The 14,515-nt window shown below is 50.0% G+C and overlaps 3 protein-coding genes and 1 pseudogene across 3 annotated transcripts in view; 2 read left to right on the top strand and 2 right to left on the bottom strand.

Annotated features, from left to right (window-relative positions):
• The window catches only part of LOC108298967 (heat shock protein HSP 90-beta-like), a gene marked incomplete at its 3' end in the record, with an annotated part of 5,619 nt that extends 3,914 nt beyond the window's left edge, over nt 1-1,705 (bottom strand). Inside the window, exons 1-5 of the mRNA XM_037735925.1 lie at nt 1,691-1,705; nt 1,387-1,500; nt 1,119-1,266; nt 736-1,004; nt 4-93 (exon numbers count right to left, since the gene is read on the bottom strand). Of these exons, the coding sequence (XP_037591853.1) occupies nt 4-93; nt 736-1,004; nt 1,119-1,266; nt 1,387-1,500; nt 1,691-1,705 (636 nt within the window). The remainder of the gene's footprint in view (nt 1-3; nt 94-735; nt 1,005-1,118; nt 1,267-1,386; nt 1,501-1,690) is intronic.
• A 44-nt stretch (nt 1,706-1,749) lies between these two features.
• On the top strand, nt 1,750-3,380 carry LOC108298965 (protein-arginine deiminase type-6-like; the record flags this gene model as incomplete). Its single annotated transcript, XM_037735924.1, is given in 2 exon segments — nt 1,750-3,358; nt 3,361-3,380. Coding segments are annotated over 2 exon segments (1,629 nt in total), but the record flags the coding sequence as incomplete, so codon positions are not given.
• A 3,059-nt stretch (nt 3,381-6,439) lies between these two features.
• LOC108298964 (nucleoplasmin-2-like) lies at nt 6,440-7,174 on the bottom strand. Its single transcript, XM_037735923.1, has 2 exons — nt 6,735-7,174; nt 6,440-6,700 (listed from the first exon to the last, which is right to left on the bottom strand). Coding segments are annotated over exons 1-2 (384 nt in total). The 5' UTR covers nt 7,117-7,174; the 3' UTR covers nt 6,440-6,698.
• A 2,099-nt stretch (nt 7,175-9,273) lies between these two features.
• On the top strand, nt 9,274-10,767 carry LOC108298968 (annotated as a pseudogene).
• Nucleotides 10,768-14,515: the final 3,748 nt, after the last annotated feature.

The following is a 14,515-nucleotide window of genomic DNA, read 5'->3' as shown; positions in this document are numbered from 1 at the left end:
GGCTTTCATGATCCGCTCCATATTGGCTGTCCAGCCGTAGGTGCTGGTCACAATGCAGCAGGGTGAAGACACAAGCCTATTGGAGATTGTCACCTGTGGACAATCACAAAAGCCTTTTCACTTTGAAAGAGAAAATGGAGCAGGACGCTGTGGCTCATGCCTGTAATCCTAGCACTTTGGGAGGCCAAGGCGGGCAGATCACGAGGTCGGGAGTTTGAGACCAGCCTGACCAACATGGTGAAACCCTGTCTCTACTAAAACTACAAAAAATTAGCCAGGCATGGTGGCACACGCCTGTAATCCTAGCTACTCAGGAGGCTGAGGCAGGAGAATCACTCGAACCCGAAAGGCGGAAGTTGCAGTGAGCTGAGATCACGCCATTGCACTCAAAAAAGAGAGAAAATAGGAACTGTCATGCCTGTAATCCCAGCACTGGGAGGAGATGGGCAGATAACTTGGGTTTGAGACCAGCCTGGCCAACATGGCAAAACAAAACCCTGTCTCTACAAAAAATTAGCCAGGTGTGGTGGCACACACACCTATAATCCCAGAAGGCTGAGTTTGCAGTGAGGTTAGATCCAGTTAAAAAAAAAAAAATGGTATTTTACCTACTCTCAGAAGTTAACTGAAGGAATGCCTAATCTTTGCCAAATTTATTAAAATAGCCTGCCTCAAACCACAAAGCCCACCTTAAAGATACGCTACAAAATAGATCCTAGTCCCAGAATGGCTTACCTTCTCAACCTTCTTATCTAAGATTTCTTTCATGAGCTTGCCGAGGTTCTCAAACTTTGCCTTGCTCTCTTCCATTTTCTTCTTCTCCTCCTCATCCTCTGGTAGCTCCAGACCCTCCTTGGTAACTGAGACCAGGCTCTTCCCATCAAACTCCTTTAGCTGCTGCACACAGTATTCGTCAATGGGCTCAGTCATATATACCACCTCGAAGCCCCGCTTCCGCACTCGCTCCACAAAAGCTGAGTTGGCCACCTGCTCTTTGCTCTCACCTGTAGGATTATTCAATGGACTCAGTGACCAAAGTGCCTCATACTGCCAGTTCCCAGGTAGCCCTGAATGTGCTCCCTCCTCCTCCAAAAAGGCTTCAATCAGAACCAACGTACCAGTGATGTAATAGATGGACTTCTGTGTCTCCTTCATGCGAGAAACATACTCTGACAGAGATGTCATCTCATCTCCAGACTGGGAAGTGTGATAGCGCAACAGCTCAGACAGGCGGCGTCGGTTAGTGGAATCCTCGTGAATTCCAAGCTTCAAGAGTGGGAAGAGAAAAAACAATCCAACTACAATAGCCTTACCTTCTATAAGAATGGAAGAGTTTATCGTAATTACTAAGAAAGTGGTAAAGGAAATAACCATGTGCCTCCTTACCTTGAGATTTTTAGAGAATGCCTCATAGAATTTCTTGTAATTCTCCTTGTCTTCCGCCAGCTCAGAGAAGAGCTCAAGGCACTTCTTAACAATGTTTTTGCNGACAGAGGAGTACTATGTTATACATGTTTTCATATTTCTGCATATCTTCTTCATGATTCTGTCTGTTGGCCATTTGGGCTGGGGCACATTACCCATTAATTAAATATATGCCCATATCTTTTTTTTAAGAATTGGATTTTATAATATATTAAATTTGTATAAATAATTTTAAATATAAAAAAATACATTCAAAAATATATGCCCATATCTTCTTCATGATTCTGTCTGTTGGCCATTTGGGCTGGGGCACATTAGCTTAAAAAATGGACCTGGGGTCCCAGTGGTTGGGGCGCCATCCTGCTTGTGAATTGCAACCCTGCTGATGCAGGCCAGCAACTTGAGGACAAGACCAACAGAGTGATCTTTTCAGAGGAAATAAAGAATCTGTCTCAGATGACACTGAAGGTCCAAGGCCCCAGCTGCCTCTTAAAGAAATATCGGCTGGTCCTTCACACCTCCGAGGAAGAGTCAAAGAAGGCAAGAGTCTACTGGCCCCGAAAAGGCAACTCCAGTACCTTTGAGTTGGTGCTGGGGCCCAGCCAGCATGCCTACACCTTGGCCCTCCTCAGGGACCACTTGAAAGAGACCTTCTACTTCAAAGCTATGGTGTTTCCGTCCGCCGAATTCTCAGGCCTGATCACCTACTCTGTATCCCTGGTGGAGGAGTCTCAAGACCCGTTAATTCCAGAGACTCTGCTGTACAAAGACACGGTGGTGTTTCGGGTGGCTCCCTGCATCTTCATTCCCTGCACCCAGGTGCCTCTGTGCAGGGAGCTGCAGCTGCAGGGTTTTGTGGACACAGTGACGGAGCTGAGTGAGAAGAGCAACAGCCAGGTGGCCTCTGTCTACAAGGACCCCGGCTGACTGGGCAGGTGGCTCCAGGATGAGATGGTCTTCTGCTACACCCAGGCACGCCACAAGACCACATCCTTGATCCTTGACACGCCTCGAGCCCCCAAACTCGATGAGTTCCCCATGAAATACTCACTGAGCCCCGGTATTGGCTACATGACCCACGACACTGAGGACCATAAAGTGGCCAGCATGGATTCCATCGGGAATGTGATGATGTCCCCACCTGTCAAGGTCCAAGGGAAAGAATACCCCCTGGGCAGAGTCCTCATTGGCAGCAGCTTTTACCCCAGCATGGAGGGCCGGGCCATGAGTAAGACGCTCCGAGACTTCCTCTATGACCAGCAGGTGCAAGCACCGGTGGAGCTCTACTCCGATTGGCTAATGACTAGCCACCTGGATGAGTTCATGTGTTTCATCCCCACAGATGAGAAGAGTGAGGGCAAAAAGGGCTTCCAGCTGCTCCTGGCCAGCCCCAGCGCCTGCTACAAACTCTTCCAAGAGAAACAGAAGGAAGGCTATGGTGATGCTTTTCTGTTTGATGGAGTTAGAGCAGATCAGCTCCTGTCTAACAGAAGGGAAGCCAAAACCATCGACCAACTTTTGGGTGATGAAAGCCTGAGGAAGCAGAATTAATACGTGGAGAAGTGTATTCACCTGAACCATGACATCCTGAAGACAGAGCTGGGCCTGGTGGAACAGGACATCATCGAGATTCCCCAGCTGTTCTGCTTGGAGAAGCTGACCAATGTCCCCTCTGATCAGCAGCCCAAGAGGCTCTTCGCAAGGCCATACTTCCCTAACCTGCTGCAGATGATTGTGATGGGCAAGAACCTGGGGATCCCCAAGGCTTTTGGGCCCCAAATCATGGGTACCTGCTGCCTGGAAGAAAAGATGCGCTGCTTGCTGGAGCCCCTGGGCTTCAAGTGCACCTTCATCAGTGACTTCGACTGCTACCTGGCAGATGTGGGAGACATCTGTGCCTGCGCCACCGTCCACCGGGTGCCCTTTGCCTTCAAATGTGGAAGATGGTGCCTTAGACTCAGGCGCTGGAGTTGCCAGCTCTGCCCCAGCAGGGATGGCCCACATCACCATGCAGCAGCAAGACTTCTTGCCAAGTAGAGGAGGCTGGAGAGTCGAGGCAACACAACCCTTTCCTCCTCGTCCAACCTGACCCTTGGACCCCGTAGGACAGCAAATGCCGCCAGCTTGAACCCCTGTGGGGAAAAGATGGAAAAGTTTTCAGCCAATAGGCATTTACTAGAGAGGCAATAAAGCACTGGCGGTCGTGAAAATAAATTAAATATATATATATATATATATATATATATATACGGATTTTTTTTTTATTTTTTTTATTTTTTTATTTTTTATTTTTTATTTTTGCCCAGTGTGTTACCGTGGGAGTGTGTGGCTGGTGTCAATACCCAAGTGTGGCTTTGTCTCCATAGCTACACAGAGTGACATCTGCCAGCTGCCATTAAACATCTGCCTGCCCGAAGCCTCTGCTGAGGACATGAAAGGGACGGCTAGGTGAGCCCCATCAGGCACAGGATGGGGTGCAGGTGCAGGTCTAGGCAGCCCCCTCTCCTTCAGAGGACAAGAGAGACGCCCCAGCATGGCACCACCCCACCCCTCGCTGTGTCCTCTGCCAGCTCCATTTCATCATCCCTCGACCTCATCGGCCTGCCATGATGAAGGTGCCCGTCCTCAGCGTAGGTGACAATGGCCCCCCCTACACGATGAAATAACAGCCCGGGCCCCCTGCTGTCATCTGCCCCGGTGGTGAGAGCAGCAGCCACGCCTGTCTCAGCCATGCTGCAGGGACCTGTCAACCTCACACCCCCATGCACGGTGCCTTCTCAGCAGCTTCGCTCCTGACTGCAACAAATTGAAAACAACCTAAACGTCCTTTGATAGGGCACTGGATAAATCAAATGTGGCGGCTCCTTCTGACGGGTGGCATGGCGACGCAGGACCTGCGTAGCTGCCGGGGGCCTTGATGTACATCTGGCCGTACTGCTCCTCCACCATGGCGTCGTAGGCCTCATCATCCTCCTCGTCATCCTCGTTGTGGTACGAGGTGGGGTTGTCAGTGGTGGGCAGGCTGCTGGTGCCCAGACTGGTCCGCTCCCCCTGGGGGTAGGGCACCTGCTGGATGCCGGAGATGAGGGTGGCCAGGCTGGGCACCCCGTAGTAGGAGACTTGGGGCAGTTTGAGAGGGGCTGCGTCTGCCGCCACCGCGGCCCCTGAGGCCACCGCCACACCATCCCGGGGCCCCATCTNTTTTTTTCCCAGAGTCCCTGGGCCAGAGCTGTCCCCTGCAGGGAGAGGGTTACCGTGGAAGTGTGTGGCTGGTGTCAATACCCAAGTGTGGCTTTGTCTCCGTAGCTACACAGAGTGACATCTGCCAGCTGCCATTAAACATCTGCCTGCCCGAAGCCTCTGCTGAGGGCATGAAAGGGACGGCTAGGTGAGCCCCATCAGGCACAGGATGGGGTGCAGGTGCAGGTCTAGGCAGCCCCCTCTCCTTCAGAGGACAAGAGAGACGCCCCAGCATGGCACCACCCCACCCCTCGCTGTGTCCTCTGCCAGCTCCATTTCACCATCCCTCGACCTCATCGGCCTGCCATGATGAAGGTGCCCGTCCTCAGCGTGGGTGACAATGCCCCCCCCACACGATGAAATAACAGCCCGGGCTCCCTGCTGTCATCTGCCCCGGCGGTGAGAGCAGCAGCCATGCCCGTCTCATCCATGCTGCAGGGACCTGTCAACCTTACACCCCCATGCACGGCGCCTTCTCAGCAGCTTCGCTCCTGACTGCAACAAATTGAAAACAACCTAAACGTCCTTTGATAGGGCACTGGATAAATCAAATGTGGCAGCTCCTTCTGACGGGTGGCATGGCGACGCAGGACCTGCATAGCTGCCAGGGGCCTTGATGTACATCTGGCCGTACTGCTCCTCCACCATGGCATCGTAGGCCTCATCATCCTCCTCGTCGTCCTCGTTGTGGTACGAGGTGGGGTTGTCAGTGGTGGGCAGGCTGCTGGTGCCCAGACTGGTCCACTCACCCTGGGGGTAGGGCACCTGCTGGATGCCGGAGATGAGGGTGGCCAGGCTGGGCACCCCGTAGTAGGAGACTCAGGGCAGTTTGAGAGGGGCTGCGTCTGCCGCCACCGCGGCCCCCGAGGCCACCGCCACACCATCCCGGGGCCCTATCTCCAGTGGGCGCTTGGGGGCCAGGCCTGGGCCAGCAGCCGGCGGCAGCTCCATGGCTTCATGCTTGATGCGGGTCAGCAGCGGGATGGGAGTAGAATAACCATCTGCTGGCAGTATACAAGCGAAGGACGGGAGCCGAAGCTCAAGTAATCCTTTCTCTTTTTGGCTGCTCTAGTTTCTGGAAGTCTCTTGGCCACCCAAGGTGTCTTCTAGGCTGGTCAGTCTTTCTAGGCATTGGCCTGGAACCACACCTCTGCGCTGTTGCAGCTCTGGGTGCTCACCAGGTCTCGCACCTGTGCATCTCAGACAATCAGCTTGCAAAATAGACTTAGAAGTTTGTGAATTCCAGACATGACAACATGGATCCAAACATTTTTATGATCCCTGCTAAAAAAAAGCACCCTGGAAGGGAAAGGGCGGGGATTGATGTTTGTTGAACACCAACCATGCATTGGGCACTGGGCTGGGCACTTCATAGCCGGTATCTGGAATCTTGTTTGATCCTCCCAGCATCCTGGGAGGCGAGGGTAATGATCCTCATTCTGCAGAGGTGGAAGCTCAGGTTCAGAGTTGTTGCTGGCTGAAGGTTGCACAGTGAGAAACAGCAGAGTCAGGATTTGATTCCAGGTCTGTTTGATGCCAAGGTTTTGCGTTATTTCCTTCTGCCTCCTATAGAACCTTTGGTCTGAATTTTAGTTTTCTTTATCAGTTAATGGCTCAAATTTTCTCCCAGTCACTAGGCTCTGCTTTTCATTAAATAATTTTATTTAAAATGTGAAAAAAATGGAGAAAATAAAATTATATTTTATAATATATAAATAGAATATAAATATATTTATAGTCTATACAAATTTGTATAAAAAGCCATAATTTTTTTTTTCCTGACCAGACAACTTTATTGTGACCCGAGGTGGGGGTCTGCACTCGAGGCCTCCTGAAAGTGGAGAGTGGGGGTGAGGGGCTCTCGTGTTGCCCCCACAACACCCCTGTCATATTCAGACAAATGCAGGGGTGGGGCAGGGGTGTCGTGTCCCTGCAGAACAGGCCAGGGAAGGCCCACTCTGCATCGTGGCCCCCAAAGCGTAGCTCCTCATTTCTTGAATCCTGGCTTTTTGGATCTGGGTGTGGCTTTGGCCTTCTTCTCAGGGCTCTTGTCTCTAATGCTGGGTCTTACTTCCTCTTGTTCTTTTCCAGCTTTTTTTTCTTAGCCATGCTCGTCTGCTTCTGGGGTACCAGCCTTTTGCCTTGTTTGACAGGGGATTCCTCCTCCAGAGATATATCTACATCCTCACCCTCATCATCTTCCTCCTCCTCTTCCTCTTCTTCCTCTTCCCCTTCTTCTTCCTCCTCCTCCTCCCAGGTTTCATAACGCTCCTGGCCACTGAGGAACACAGGTCCTGAGCCAGCCCGGAGTTGGAAAGTAACTGGGGGAGAAAGCTGTACTCCAACCATGGTGACCATGGGGAGGACTGAGGCCTGGAGCGAGGCAATGGTGACCAGCTGCGTCTTCTTGTCCTCCCAGTTTCCTGGAGGCAGGATCTCCACGCGATGCATCTCCTCTTTGGTTTTCTCCCCTAAGCAAATTGTATGAAGCAACAGCCTGCAGCCCTGCTTCCCCTCTGGCTGGGGTCTGAAGGTCTAAGTCCACCTCTCCTGACTGAGCTCGTAGCCCCAGAGCACGGTCTTTACTGCCTTTTCCTCCGTGCTGCTGGTGCTGCTGAGATTTTTGAATATATAGAGGATAAAAATACATTTTATATAAATGTTTCCCTCGTCAGTATTTTAAAGGAGTACTTAAGCACCAGAAAGACAGCTCACCTGAAACAGAGGACAGCTTGTGACTCTGCAGCTCGCCTGGGCCAACAGGTTCTCAGCACACAGCACCACCTGGGATGGCTGCCTGGCTGCCTCCCAGGGGCAGGAAACTTTGGGCCTGTACCCCCTCCGGGCCTGCGGGGCCCTAGCACAGACCATAGACTTCTTCGTTGAACAGCTCAACCTGTCCTGGGGCCAGCAGCGTATGCGGCACAACTTGACATACGAGAGGCATCGGCCATCTCAGGCAGACAAGATCATCATGGAGGCCATGCTGGAGCATGTCCTCGGGGCCTCTTGTGCCCAGCAGAGCTTCTGGGGAGAAGTACAGACCAACTACGAACACTGGCTGTGGCACTCCATCCACTTGGGGCTCTGTGACCTGCCCAGGGTCCGACTGCAGCCTCCTCAGCCAGCCCCTTCCTGAGCCTGGGGCTGGCAGGAGACAGAGACCAGGGACAGGCTCCACTCAGGACTTTGCCCTCCTGCTCCCAGCTTCACAGCTTCGAGGCTCAGCGGGTTGGCCTAGTGGGATGTGTCTCCACCTCAGCTTCTCAAAGCCTGGTCCAGTTGGAGGGAAATGTGCACAACAGGGAGGAGAAAGTGAGGCTGTCCCTGTCTAGGGCCCCAAGCTGTCTCCAGGCTTCTGTGTCCCATGAGGAAAAGGCCACAGTGCCAGGAACCCCGAGCCATTTGGGTCCATCTGTGCCCAGGAACCAGAGCACAAGGCCCCAGGGTGAGGCCCGCACCTGCCACTGGCACCAAGAACTTTTGTGTATTTCATTCCTGTGCGGCCCCGAGGGAGTCCCAGCCTCTTCTCTGTCCTAACAGTCCAGGATTGCAGCAGTTGGCTCCCAGGTGCAAGCCTGTCTGGAAAAGAAGGTTCCAGCGCCTGGTACAGCCGGCAGGCACCCTGGATGGTGTGGCAGGCCTCCTCCTTCGGCTGTCCCAGGCAGGGCTGGAAGCCGTGCAGGCAAGTGGTCGGGCCGTCACCACCTTGTGGGGCCAGAGCCAGGCCAGGCAGGTACTGACCCAGCACCTGCCTCTACCTGGACCGGCTGCAGGTGGGGCTGGAGCAGCTGTGGAATGAGCTGGAATGAGTGGTGGGAACCCTCCCCCAATCCAAGTTCCCAGACAAGCTATGAGCACCTGTATTTATAATTTTTTTGGGAGGGGGGGAATACAATCAACTTAAGCTTTCTGTGGAGCTGAAACCCAGCCTCCCTGGGTTTCATTTAGCTTAGTTGGGTCCTTGGAGCCTCCTGTTTGTTATTTTGTGTTTCCAATTAAAAGCAAGTTTACCCAGAGTTATGCTTTTCCAAAGAGGCTGATGTCTTTTTTTGTTGTTGTTTGTTTGTTTTTTAATGTTTCAGGTTCTAAGTGAAGTGAGTTGGGGAAGAGTTGGGAGTGTTAGTAATCCAAGTTTAGAACACCTCGAGATAGTCACCCCTGATCTCCAATCCCCAGCTGGGGGCTGGATAGAGGGAAGGGGGACGGGATTTCTATTCACCTTTAATATATTTTTACAAAAAAAGCAAACAATTTAAAAACAAGTCCACCGCTTCTGTACATGTCTAAATATATTTTTAGAAGTGGGTAGGATTGTGAATTTCTAATGCAGGGCCTTTTAATAAATAGGTTAGAGTGACATCATTCAGACTTATTTGTTGTTTTGCCCCTGTCTTTTTCTTATGTTGTGTTACTAATGTAATTTATATTTTGTTTAGATCCTCCCTTTCCTATAGAGATAAAAGTGATTTATCTTGGCAAAAAAGAAAGTTACTTAACCTCTCTGTATCTCAATTTTCTCATTTATAGAATAAAAGACTGATAAAAATAGTACCTACCTCAATGCTATTGTGAGAGTTAAAATACACAGGGATCCGCTCGCCGGCTATGCTGCTGCGGCCACTGCGGGGCTGGGCCGCCCGGGGACTGCGCTGCCGGGGGCAGGGGAGCCCCAGGAGCCCGGCCTCAGGCCCCAGGCGCGGAGGGTGCACCGCGGGGCCTGGCCTCGGTAACGCACTTCTTGGTCCAGTCTCCCAGGGGCCCCAAAGCGCCCCCCTACTCCCCGCCCCTCGGCTCCCGGAACCCGCGCGAGCCGGAAACACCTCCTCCAAGGCCGAGATTCGTCTCGGTTGAGGCGGGGCGGTGGCGGCCATCGGTACCCGGGCGCCAGGCCGCAGCCAGCGCTGGGGCCGTGGGGTTCTGCGCCCGGCTCTTGTTCCGGGATGGACAGAGGGGCTTTACAGAGCAGGACGGACCCCCTGCCCTCTGGGGCGGGGGCCGCTCTGAACATTCTGGCCCAAACTCGGGTTTCCTGGCCCGATTTTTTCGGCCTTGGGGGCGATGGGGACTGGGAGCTGCCTAAGCCGCTTCTCCTCGCACTCTGGTGCCAGCGTTGGGGGGTGGGGGTTATGCTCCCGGCGCTCTCCTGCCCTCCCCGGGAGTGGGGACCCATTTGGAAACTGGCGATTCTTATAGCCCAGTTCTGGCATCCGACAGCTGGCTGTTGAGAGACGCCTCAGAACCATGTGGGGTGGATGGGCAGCGATGCCCGCCCTGGGCATAGAGGAGCACCTGGGTCCCAGGCCCAAACCCACGCTCGCTGCCCTCTCTTCCCCGTGCACCGCCAGTGGAGGCCGCTCTGCCTTTCCACTTGCTGAACACCCAGTCTGTGAAGATCTAAACAGATGACATGTGGAAAATGCAAAGTATAATGTACTAAATACAGAACAGGAAAAAGAGAAAAAAATCAGTGATCTGTGTAGAGGGCAATATTGCAAGTGGGAAGACGACATGCCTGGAGTGCTTCTCTAAAGCGACAGACGTCCAGGTGTTAAGGGAGCCCATGTCCAAGTGGAGAAATGTCTGTGGCTACAATCCTCTGTGCCTGATGTATCAGGATGCCTCTCACTGGGGCCTTACACTTCAGAAGTATGTGCAGCTCACCATGCTTGATAGCATACTCGTCCTCAGATGTCATCTGTACGGTTGATGAAGAGGTCGATTCACAGCGCAAGATACATTTTTGTAGAAAACCTGTATAGAAGCAGCGGGAAGATGCCAGAAATGGACTATATAGTTCTGTCGGAATGGTTTGACTGGATCTTGAGGAACATGGACGTGTCCGTTGATTTGATAGTTTACCTTCAGACCAATCCTGAGGTTAAAGAGGAGATGCAGGGAAGAGGAAAATGTCATTCCACTGGAATACCTGAAAACAATTCACCATCTCCATGAGGAGTGGCTCATCAAAGGCAGCCTTTTTCCCGTGGCAGCCCCTGTTCTGGTGATTGAGGCTGACACCACATGGAAAAGATGTTAGAACTCTTTGAACAAAATTGGGATCGAATATTAACTACGAAGAATCAGAAGCATGGCCCATAGGAAGTGAAAGGTCTATGGATCATTCCAAAAAATGCCCGCAGTTGCCAAGTTAGCTATTAGGAGCGATCTGGAAAAACTTGCTCCCAGGAGAGCTTTGTGTCTGGCCAGCTTGACTTTCCTAATGGTCTTGTCTTCTTTGCAAGTATCTTTGTCATGAGTCTCTGGCCCTTGTAGGTAAATGACAAATGGGACCAATGGGTTTGCCAAGCCTGCAGCCTCACATTCCCCCACTCTCCCAGTGGCTTTGCACTGCTGATTCGCTTGTGAAGCCCTTAGGGAGAGCACCTGTTGTGTGCCTGACCTCACGCTTAAGCTGTGTACCAGTCGTCTCAGCCTTCAGCAGGAGGCCAAGGAATGAGTCTTATATCCTAGCTCAGAAAGGTTGAGGGGCTCCCCAGGGATCACACAGCCAGTGTGCAGTGGAGCCGGCACTATTCAGACTTTCAGCCAACTCTACAACTTTCCCTCACCCTGGGATCCATCCTCCTGAGAGCTGTTCCTCACCACCCTGCGTCTTCCAATGGAGGCTCTCTTATGTTTCGGGGAGAGCTAGCAGTGTATGGAGCTGGTATCATTTTCTCAATATTAAGCACTTCCCAAGGACAGTCAGCATTTCTAGACTTCCACAAAATTGTGCTGCATTTGGCTGGAGCCCGGTGTTCAGTGGTTTCCCTGCCAAGGCTGCTGTAGCCCTGTCTACCATGTCTTCACATGGACTTTGAGGACATTATTGGATTCACGTGCTGGCTCCTGAATGGTGCTGGGTCTCCTTGGTGATGAAGGTCCTGCTTGAACTGCTGTCATCTCCATGTCAGGAAAGTCACTTTTGGCTCCTGGCTGGGTGGCCCAGAGCCAAGCTGGGGCAAGGGGCAGCTAGCCCTGGCTTCTGAGGCTCCCTTCCTGTCGTGTCCTTGTATAAGGAGCTTTGCTCTTGGAGTTACTGGCAGTCTGTGGCCCAAGGGAGAGACACAAGTGGACTTAAGTCTTTTTTGAAATGTTGTTTCATCAGAGGAATGCCTCGAGCCATCGAGCCTAAAATCATCTTTGTTGGTTCAGAAAATACCTTAGCTTCACTCAGCTGGAACTGCATTGAAGGCACAGCTGATACTTGGATCAAGCAGAAAATAAGAGAAAGAAAGAACATTCCCTTTGGGGACGGTCTGGAAAGTTGGTATTTGCAAGTAAAGGCTCTGGAAGCATTGCTGGTCCTGACTCTTTGAGGTGGGCAGAGAGAGCTTCCAGAAGACTGGCTGCAAACCCCGTGAAGGATTAAGGCTCGACTCGAGAAACAGGCCACAGCCTCTTAGAGTAGCCGTAAATAGAGTAGCAAGGCCACTCCCTGACCCCTGTGAGTGTGGGCACCTGTGCATGCGATGCTCTGACTCTACAGAGGTGCCAGGTGCCCCTGCTGGGCCAGTCCCAGAGAGTTAAGAGATCAAGGCCTCCAACTCCTGGTCCTTCCTGTTCAGACCGATTCTTGTGCCACTGGCAGAATGACAGGCAGCACCCAGTTCCGAGCTGTGTCCAGTAGCACCTGTAGCCCACAGGCTGCTCGACACATGTAGCCAGAAAACTGGGGAAGGCAGAACCTTTGCTACCGGGAATCTTGACATGTGGAGTTCATCTTTGAGAATTTGTAAATGAACAGTCCAATATTTTCCTTTGGCTCAATTTGAGCATCCATTTTGGGGGAAATGTGATTTCTCTCTCTGTCCCTCTCTTTCTTTTTTTGCCCAAGGCATAATTTCAAGACGTCCTGAGAACATACACCCATGATTTTTCTCTTGCTCTGTGATATGCAGCAACTCCTTCCTTCACCTAAGCCCTGTTGTTGATTTTGAAGTGCTTCCTAGGCCAGTGGTTTTAGCTCCTGCCAGCATCCTTTTGCCAGTAGAGTAACAAGTTTTTATTTTTTAAACCCCGTGTTTCCTAACATGGAATGTAAGGGTCCAAGAAGAGCCTGCTGTCCTCCCTGCCCTCCACCTTGGAGGGGAGGCTGCGTGCATAAGCGGTGGCCAGGGCAGGTCACAAAAACCTCCCAGCCTAGAGACCACATCTGAAACAGCTAGGACTGCTGTCCCCTGTGGCAGGCAGAGCTGATTGGGGCAGGGGTCACAGAGAAGCCATAGATAACTACTATGGACCAGGTGCCCAGAGGGGGCACCCAGGGCACTGATGTTCCAGATTTGTCGGCCCCACCTCATCCCTGCTGTGAGACTGAAGTTCCATGGGGACGTGAATTCAGTACACCCTGGAGCTGCTCAGCTGCTCTGCCTCTTGTTGACTTTTTAAAAATGTTGCACATCATATACATTTTCTTTAGTTAGCATTTATTCCAGTTTTAAGCTTTTTGATTGTACATGTAAAATATATGATTATAAATATTTAAAAATAAAAAATGAAATATATATATATAGAGAGAGAGCACGCTTGAGAGAGAGTTTTTACAACAGTAAGTACTGGTAATGGTTAAGTACTAAATATGTTAACTAAACATATTATCACATTGCTTAATAATGTACGTCTCTGTTTCAAACTAATGCCCATTTGAGATTTGAATAAACACTGATAAGATAATCATGATAATGTAAAATTATCATAACCACATTAAATATATTATTGGTGACTATAGTGTATAGTTATTTGGTTATAAGACAAATATCTATAATTAAAGACACCATTAAGCCAGTTTTTCAGACACATGGAAATAAAGTATTGAGGAATGCATAACTAGGGGTATGAGCTGAAATAAAGAAAGAATATAAAGAAAAACAGATATTATATACTTAAAGACATAGGTACATATAACAGATATACACGTGAAAAAAATGGCAACAATCTAGAAACAAACCTGACTGCTAAAGTGAAGAGACAGTCTCCCTAGCCTGGGCACACCAAGATCTTGTTGACATCTTAAAAATTGTTTCTACCCAGATTCCAAAAAGCCTGAAGTTCTAATATTAAAAGACTTATCCCATTAAATAAACTTCCCTCAATTCCTTTTCATTCCTGATTTTATTTTTATTTTTTGTTTGTATTACAAATTGACAAATTAGAGTTGTATCAATTCCTTTTTTCAAACAAAATTGTTCCTAACAGAGGGACGCACAAACAAATTAATTCATAATAAAGTTTTATTAATGACTGGTCAGATTCTCCTTTCTAAGAAAATGGAGAAACAACAGGACAGGAGAGTTCAACCTTGTTTAGCACTTCCTCTTTGCACAAGAGAGGAAGAAGAAAAGACAGACATTAAAAGGAATAAATTAGTGGGGGGCTGCTGAAAGAGCCCACAACACAGCCTAGCTTGATTTTCCTCTATTTTTATCCTCTAGACAAGGTGTGGCAAACATTTTCTGCAAAGAACCAGATAGCAAATATTTTAATCTTTGCAGGCCCTACGGTCTCTCACAACTGCTCGACTCTGTCACTAAAGCTCAAAAGCAGCCTGAGATAATACCAAATGCATGGGAGTTGTTACGTTCCAATAAAACTTTATAAATACAGATTGCAGGAAGATTTGGCCCACAAGATATAGTTTGCTGACAACTTGGTCTAGGCCAGTAACTGCCCCAGATTTTTTTATAAACCCCTTTAACCATATTTTTCCATATAAAATTTAATTAGTAATAAAATTACATAAAAATGTTTTGTAAAGAGAGCAAAAGTAGCATATATTAATGTGTTCAAACACTTAATCCAAGTAAAATGCAAGATAAACCCACAACTTGGTTATACATATCTACAT

The sequence above is a fragment of the Cebus imitator genome, unplaced genomic scaffold, assembly GCF_001604975.1.
Source record: "Cebus imitator isolate Cc_AM_T3 unplaced genomic scaffold, Cebus_imitator-1.0 Scaffold1293, whole genome shotgun sequence".
Classification (NCBI taxonomy): domain Eukaryota; kingdom Metazoa; phylum Chordata; class Mammalia; order Primates; family Cebidae; genus Cebus; species Cebus imitator.
Note: the sequence above shows the minus strand (reverse complement) of the source record. Positions and strands in the feature narration are given on the sequence as shown.